The sequence below is a fragment of the Podarcis cretensis genome (genome assembly GCF_951804945.1).
Source record: "Podarcis cretensis genome assembly, chromosome: 5".
NCBI classification, from domain to species: domain Eukaryota; kingdom Metazoa; phylum Chordata; class Lepidosauria; order Squamata; family Lacertidae; genus Podarcis; species Podarcis cretensis.
Genome location: NC_137174.1, coordinates 61,767,512 through 61,775,676, shown reverse-complemented (window position 1 = coordinate 61,775,676; position 8,165 = coordinate 61,767,512). Strand labels below are relative to the sequence as shown.

General features: G+C 46.0%; 1 protein-coding gene across 4 annotated transcripts in view; it reads left to right on the top strand.

Moving 5' to 3' along the window:
- Window positions 1-3,026: 3,026 nt before the first annotated feature.
- Window positions 3,027-8,165, top strand: part of DGKD (diacylglycerol kinase delta) — a 74,550-nt gene continuing 69,411 nt past the window's right edge. For 3 of the 4 annotated variants that reach the window (XM_079978646.1, XM_079978649.1, XM_079978645.1), the window contains exon 1: window positions 3,028-3,196. In XM_079978646.1, the coding sequence (XP_079834772.1) occupies window positions 3,029-3,196 (168 nt within the window). In that variant the 5' untranslated portion in view covers window position 3,028. Of the gene's footprint in view, window positions 3,197-8,165 lie in introns of all 4 variants that reach the window. The other variant, XM_079978648.1, reaches the window with a different exon arrangement.

The window sequence follows — 8,165 nt, the reverse complement described above, 5'->3', positions numbered from 1 at the left end:
TGTGTTTGTATTGATCATCGGCATTACATTTGTCGGTGTGTGTGAGGGAGTAACAATTGACCACAGCACCTTGCTTTATGTACATATAGTGGCAAATACAGGTTTGCTGCCATTTAACTTGTAATGCGACCATTCTGGGCCTAGTTCCCAGCCATCTCTTATGAGGTAGAGGTATGGAGTATTTTACTGTGTGTAAAATGCAAGAATCTGGAAGAATGTATGTGCTGGTAAATGAGGGCAAGACTGTATTCAGCGCCTTACAAGCCTGATCTATAAAATCCAGTAAAACAGATTATATGTGTGCATGCACTGTTTTTTTAATAGCACATAAATGGAGTGAAAATAATCTTTGTAAAAACAACAACACAGCATGTCAGTTTTTGTATCTGATCTGTTTGTACTATAAATATGCTGGTCTCCCTAGCTGAGAACCTCCATTTTAGCAGTAGTTTCAAGGGAAATGCTGTGGTTTCAACATAAGATGTCAGGTGTGGAGTGGATGTGCACGGTTTGAGGAAAGTGGCATTGCAAGCCAAACTGAGACAACTGATAAGCCCTAGCAGGTGCCACTATGTTCCCTTTTTATGTTTGGAGGGAAGGTGAGCAGGTTAATGTACACTAGGGAGCTGCTATAGTTTACACTATAAACATCTGTCATGGATGCTTTAGTTGAGATTCCTGCATTGTGGGAGGTTGGACTAGATTACCCTTGGGACCCTTCCAACCCCTGGTTCCCAACATGGGGCACACACCTCACAGGGGGGCAATTAGATTTTTAAGGGGGGCAATTTAAGAATGAGTTATTAACAGTTAATGGCCTTTTAGGCTTCCTCCATGTGAATAGTTCTCTTTTTGAATAATAAGGATTATATGTCACTGGGGGGGATCAGGATTTTGGGGATGCTTAGGTGGGGCATGGGCAAAAAAAAGGTTGGGAACCACTGCTTCCAACTCTTCAATTCTATAATTCAGGTTTATGTCTCCGATTCAGAAGTTGTGGTATTCATGATATGGACCATACAATGCCTGTTGTGTCAAGTGCCCTTTCATGCTGTTTGATGAATGCCATGTACTTTGTGAAATTCCTACACAGAAGGCACTTCTAACATGCAGCATATGTAATAGCTGCATAACTGCAAAATAAACATGTATTGGTTATTGGGTGTAATAATCTACAAGCAGGTTTCCTGCTTTTTTGGTTTTATGTGCTAAAAGATTATGACTTGCAAGTTCTGTAATGAGCGTATGAACACAGTGTACAGTGCCATGTCTTCATATACAGTGGTACCTCAGGTTATATACACTTCAGGTTACATACGCTTCAGGTTACAGACTCCGCTAACCCAGAAATCGTGCTTCAGATTAAGAACTTTGCTTCAGGATAAGAACAGAAATCAGGCTCCGGCGGCGTGGCAGCAGCAGGAGGCCCCATTAGCTAAAATGGTGCTTCAGGTTAAGAACAGTTTCAGGTTAAGAACGGACCTCAGGAACGAATTAAGTGCTTAATCCGAGGTACCACTGTATCTATTTTACAGAGGGGTTATTGTAACTATGTGTGTACAAGGCAGTGGGACAATGGAGGTGGCTGTGACATGCTCTGTATCTGAAACCAAAATGATATGGTATATTTATGAGGTGGCAGATTACAGGTACAATAACTTCATTTTTAATGCTCCCTTCTGTTCTTTTTTTTTTTTCTTACTAGGACAATACATAACATACCGATGTGTAACATATTACACATGAGAACATTTGTTTTGCCATCCCTTTAAAATTAAAAACAAAAAAGTAAACTGCCTACAGAAGATCCATATACAATTTTTGAAGTATTGAAGCAGCAGTGTTCAAGCAAAAAAGCTATTATCTGGGTTTATCCTCATAGTAGGGACGCAGGTGGCGCTGTGGGTTAAAGCCTCAGCGCCTAGGACTTGCCGATCGAAAGGTCGGCGGTTCGAATCCCTGCGGCGGGGTGCGCTCCCGCTGCTCGGTCCCAGCGCCTGCCAACCTAGCAGTTCGAAAGCACCTCCGGGTGCGAGTAGATAAATAGGGACCGCTTACCAGCGGGAAGGTAAACGGCGTTTCCGTGTGCTGCGCTGGCTCGCCAGAGCAGCGATGTCACGCTGGCCACGTGACCCGGAAGTGTCTCCGGACAGCGCTGGCCCCTGGCCTCTTAAGTGAGATGGGCGCACAACCCCAGAGTCTGTCAAGACTGGCCCGTACGGGCAGGGGTACCTTTACCTTTACCTTTATCCTCATAGTACTCCGGCAAATCTTGAATAAATTGTCTCCTTCTCTCCCCTCTTCCCATTTTTGTGTTTTTGAACTTAAATTCAAGCCACAGTTTTCTGTCCAAAATCAGTAAAATTGTCAAGAGAAAATTATGCTCCCTTCTGTTCGAAACAAAATGCTGCTGTTAGCAAAAGAAATGAAAACCCAGAACAAATTCTAGTCTGTTTTATCCCCTTTCCCCTCATGCGCCAGGTCTTTTATTAATGTATATTTGTTTTTAATATGAACTGAGTTGTAAAGGCGAGCATGATTTATCACAGGGGTAGATTTTAAGCCAGGGTGAAGTAAGTAAATGGGGCGGGGCCTTATCCCCTGAGTCCTCCTACGCCAGATTCAGATCGATGTGCTGCGACGTTCACTGAGGACACGACAATATTGTAACATTGTCAGCAGCCCCTCAATACACCCGCCCTGCAAAAGATGGGCGAGTAGGGCGTCTGTGTGCGCGCGCGGGCGCATTCTTAATTCCCTGCGTGCGAACTAACAGCCCGCCCGAGAGGCTGCATCCCTTCTCCTTCCCCCCTATTCGCTTCAAGCCACTTGAGGGGCCTGAGGAGGTCGCCTCAGGACCAGTGCAGAACCGACCCGCCAGAGGGCGGCCACGTCCGCTGCGGACGCCTCTCCGCTCCCCACAGTGAGCTCCCCGCCTGCCCGCGCTCCCTCCTCCCTGGCTGCCGGCTCGCACCGCGGCGCTTGCGGCGCTAGGTGGTGCTGCCCGCCCTGCTCCTCACGGTGCAGCATGGCGGCGGCGGCGGCGGCGGGCTCCTCGCAGCCCCAGGCCGGGGCCACCGCCGCTGCCCCTCCGGTGGCGACTGAGGAGTCGTCGGACAGCGAGCCGGAGCAAGAGCCCGGCTCCCCGCAAAAACTCATCCGCAAGGTCTCCACGTCCGGCCAGATCCGCCAGAAGGTGAGCGCTGTAAGGGTCGGGCCTTCAGGGAAGAGGAGGAGGAGGAGGAGGTGGTTATGCGCTTCCCCCTCCCCTCAGCCTTCTTCCCATCCTCCATTTCATTCCCACTCTCTCCTCCCCAGACCAGCCCCGGGTAAACGGCGCTGCCGTGCAGGGCCTGGGCTCTCCAGCAGCCCTTCAGCGCCTTCCCCTAACCCGGCCCTCTCGTCAGCAGCAGGGGTGGCACTTCCATCGCCCTTTGCCCTTCCCCTCATGGTCTATGCCAACCCCCCTCCAATGGCTACTGCGCTTTGCAGGTTTTATTAGGGCCTTCAGCAAAAAATAAATAAAAAAAATGCCATTGATGGTGGTCGTGGGGAACCCCTCATCCACCTCTTGCATCCTCCCATCTATCCCAATTGCTGGGTCTCCCAATGAGGGAGGGCGAGAGGGCACACAGGTGAGCAAGGGCCAAGGCAGCAGCTGGTCCTTGCGCTGCCCTGGCATTTCGTCCACCTGAGTGAGCAAGGTGCGGAGGTGGGGCTGGGGGAGAAGATGCTTCTGCTCCTTCTCCCGAGCGCATGCTTTGCGACACCCAGAAGGAGGGAGCCAATAGAGGTGGGTGGCTCCGTGCCGCCACCCCAACCTCCGCTCAGTGTGCTTGACTGCGCTTGCTCTCTGGGTAATGTAGTGGTTGGGATTGGGGCCCAGGGTAGTTATGTATCTATTTTGTTTACGAATGGCTTCCTGTGGAGGCGGTTTCACCACACAATAAAAAACCATATACAAAACAGCTGCATATATAAAAAATAGTATAGGCCCAGCCCTTGCTGTCACACTGAATTGAGGGAGAAGGCAGAGGAGTGTGTGGAGGCAACTGTCCCTGCAAGGAGTCATCATCTCAGCTTTCTTACTTGAGCTTATTGCCTCTCACTCTCTTTCTCAGTGGGTTGTGTGGCGGGCTCAGCTCTAGCCACCCAGAGAGAGAGTGTAAGTAAGCCATTTACCTGCACGCTATCTCTCTCTGATGTGGCAGTGATATCCCAAATATATTGCCCAGAGGGGCTACTAAGTAAGCAGGTCAGAGGTGACAAGGCACTGTCTCTTTCTCCTTCACTCTCCTTATCTAGGTGGTAAGTTAAGAAGCTGCCATGTCACCCAAAGTTAGTGCATCCAACTTTGGTGCAGCCCATATGCAAAGTGTAAGCAACTAAGTGGAGTCGGTGGCTGTCTCTGCTATCTTGCCCTCCACTGGGCAGAGGAGGACTTTAAGAAAGAGTAGAAACAGTGATCAAGGGGAGGCACAGTCTTTCTCTGGGCAACATGGTGATTGTGATTAGGCCTAACAGAGGTATCACTTGGATAGGTGCGCAACTACTGACATTGGTAAGGAGCCATGGTCTCATCTCACCTGGCTGTAAAAGGGCAGGTAAATGAGTTATGTGGAGGTGAGAAATTATGGTAAGCAGTCATTCCAGAGAGAGAGGGTGGGGGTCTTTGCTGGCAGATAATGAGAAGTGAGTGCTCCTTTCAGGTGGCAGCAACTAATGTGACCTCCACTGTATGCTCACCTGGCATACAATGGATACCTAGCATTCATCCAGCCTAGCAAACAAGCAAGCTTTGTTCCCTGGTAACTGAGAAGGAAGGAAATGGCAGGGACTCAGGAGGAATGAAGGAGGGTTATCACTTCACTCTTCCTTGATGGTAGGTCTAGTCCAGCTCAATTCTATTCTCTCTCTCCCTCTTCTGGGTGGTGAAGTGGAAAGGAACAGCTACTTCAGCTCTGCACCCTCTAGGTGTCTTAGGGGTCCAATCTCTACTGCAGCCTAGAAAAAGAGCAGGTGAGTGAGCAGAGGTGGCTCCTTCTTGCAACTGTCACATTTTTGCTTTAAGTCATGAGTGACTCTGGGCAGAAGGGTCTGTGTGGAGGTGGAGAAGAGAAGGTGTTTCTGCAAAGAGACAAGGAGGAGGGACTCTACCTATTCAAAGGTGATCCAAACCTCCCAAGGGGGTTTCCTTCTGTCAGAGGTGGCAGTTCTTCCTCGGTGAGAGTTGGTCAATTCCCGTGTTCTCTCCCAAAGTGTGTTGGGGCTTTGGCACCTTCCCGACAGTGCTGAGTCCTGATGTCTTGGTCACACTTTGTATGTGCGTGCACACACAAATTCCTCTGCTGCATCAGGATGCTTGGAGCTGCTTAAATGTCCCCACTTAACCCTCCCCAGGCCTTCCTGCAGTGTCCCATACCCATTTTAATTTTACTACCACAAAAACTATTGTTCCTTAATGAGTTTGGAAATTTAGAAGAGTGTTGTATCTTGTTCTTTGAACTGTGCATCTACAGTCCTTGCTGTGTATCTCATGAACATTTCCATTATTCTGGCACGGGTTTGATTATTTTGAATGACCAGCAGCAATTCAGCCAGGGAAGCTTATCCTATTGCTGCATCTGGTTGCCAGGAAAACCTGCAACCACTGAATTTCTACATGTTGCAACATGGATATGAAGCCATACTAGAAAAAAAAAAAAGAATCTTATTGGAATTACCCCTGGTGTCTCTCAGAAGTCTGCAAATAATGGGTTATGTTTCAAGTTGTGAACCCAGCATTCAAAATCCCTATTGTGCATCCTGGAAGCATTTGCTGCCTGCAAAACTTCTGGGATGCTACTTGTATCTCTGACGCAGTGTTATATGTACTTCAACTGGTAGTCTTCATACCATATGGTTGCATAGCAATAACAGCAAAAATGAAGGATGAAAAAATCTTTGCTTTATAAAGATTCATTACATCATACAATGTCGTGTGACATTGAAATGGCTCAGCAATGTATTTCACATCCAGGAGGAGAAACACTCGGCTGGTTCACACATAATGCTAAACCAGTAATGGGGAACCTATTTCCCTCCAGATGTCCTTGGACTGCAACTCGCATCAGCCTCAACTAGCATGGCCTTTGGTCAGAGGTAATGGAAACTGCAACAATCCAACAGCATGGTTTAGCGCTGTGTGCATGATTTGGAATTGGCTGGAGTGAAGCCTTGGGCTCGCTTACCCCTCTCCCTCTGCTACATGGATGAACTGAGGACTTGCACAGTGTTCACATTTCACTTTCCCACTAGTATTTCCTTGTTACGTACAAACCATTGATCTTGGTTTCAGACGTTGATTTTGGTTTCTGCAGAAACTGATGGGCTGCAGAATAGGAGGAAAGAGGAGGCATGGAAATGGGGGTAGTGCCTACTGTAAGAAATGACAGTAGAGGAGGGATGAAAAAGGGTGTGTGCAAAGGGGGAGTTGTAGAAAAAGGAAGGAGGAGTTGGCATAGGTATGGGAGTGAAGATGAAAGCAGGGATACAAAAGGGGCTGCAGAAAAGGAACGGATGGTGGCTTCATTACTGGGTAAAGGTAAAAAGGGTGCTTGGTAGTTAGAATGTATGGAGGAGGAAGACTCTGGGGTGGACTCTGGGATAGGGGTTGCAGAAAAGGAGGAGGGGGGAAGAAGGCATGGCTATGAGAGGAAAGGTGAAATTTGGTACAAAATGGGGCTGCAGATTAGAAGTGGAAGGCTGGGATGATTGCTTGATTAGACACAATATTCAGCAAATGGAAGTATGTTAGTGAGGGAATGGTGAGCAGAGGCCCGTAGTTAACATATATTTGGAGAGAACTCTGTGGGGAAACTGGGGGTTTCAACCAATATGAAGTTTCTGAATGACACATTTTTTTTCTTTATTAAATTAAGTCTGGAAACAGCCTTAAGTTTAAGATAGAAAAATCACTTCTAATTTCTGCTGCATTGGTCAAACTTATGAATACATAGTATATATAGATTGATTGATTAATCAAACAAACAAACAAACAAACAAACAGGAGGAAACCTCATAAAACATGTAGTTAAGCCTACTATTGACATTGTAGTATTAATGCTGAAGTATTTTCTTCTGGGGTACTGATTTAAAGTCACTGGCAGTGACATCATAAACTGTTAATTGATTACTTGCTTTTTACCTCAGGTAGCCAAATTCTTTGTATATGGAGAGCCGCTATCTATACTTTGGTGATTATGACATTTACAATTGGAGAAAATTCCTGAACTTCATCTTGTTTGAAGATGGACATTTGAAATTCTGCTTCCTTAAATGCTTTTATCATATTTAAATAGTACACTTGAAGTGACTCCCTTAGGAATAGGGAAGGATCCAGCAGTCTCAAATTTGGACTCTAAGCATTGGTGTGAGTGAGAAAAACAAAGAATGATCCTTTCCCAAATTAGAATGCTTTAATTGCAGTAATTAGAGCTATGACATGGATGGATACGTTTTATTTTTGCCATAGTTCATATAAGGCCAAACTCTGCTCTGAATTCCCACTTAATCACTTGCCATGCTTTGCATCATTTCCTACGTCAATGTGGTTGTAAAAAGCCTAAACACTCTGCTTGTGCTATGTGAATATAAACATTTTAAGTACAAGGATTATAAACAGAAATTGTGTATAGCCATTAAGCTTCCATTGCTTTAATCTAAAAAAACCTCTAGCTAAGCAGTACTGGATTCTCAAGATAACAATTTTAGAATTACCAATTGCTCTATTTTGTGACTTGCTATTTTAATTATGTATACATTTCTTCATTTACTTCCGCTCTAGCTTTTGATCACCTTTTCTTTTCCAATGAGAGATGGAAGACAAATGCATGATTAATGTGTATACTGGGCATGTCATTTTGAGGGGTTTCTTCAAAACTGACTTGGGTTGCTTCCATGCTAGAACTCTTTAATGCTGCTGAAGAATTGCGTTTCTGTAATTAGATGGTAGTGGAAGTAAGGCAGATTCTTCACAGCACACAATATAGCATTATGTTATCCAGTATCTTGGCCAAGATACTTCTTTAATGTCTACTCATATCTAAGTTCAGCTAGCTAAGATGCTTTACATTGTTAATGGCAAGCTTCGTGTTTGCTGGTTCAGACATGTTACTGCTTTCTGG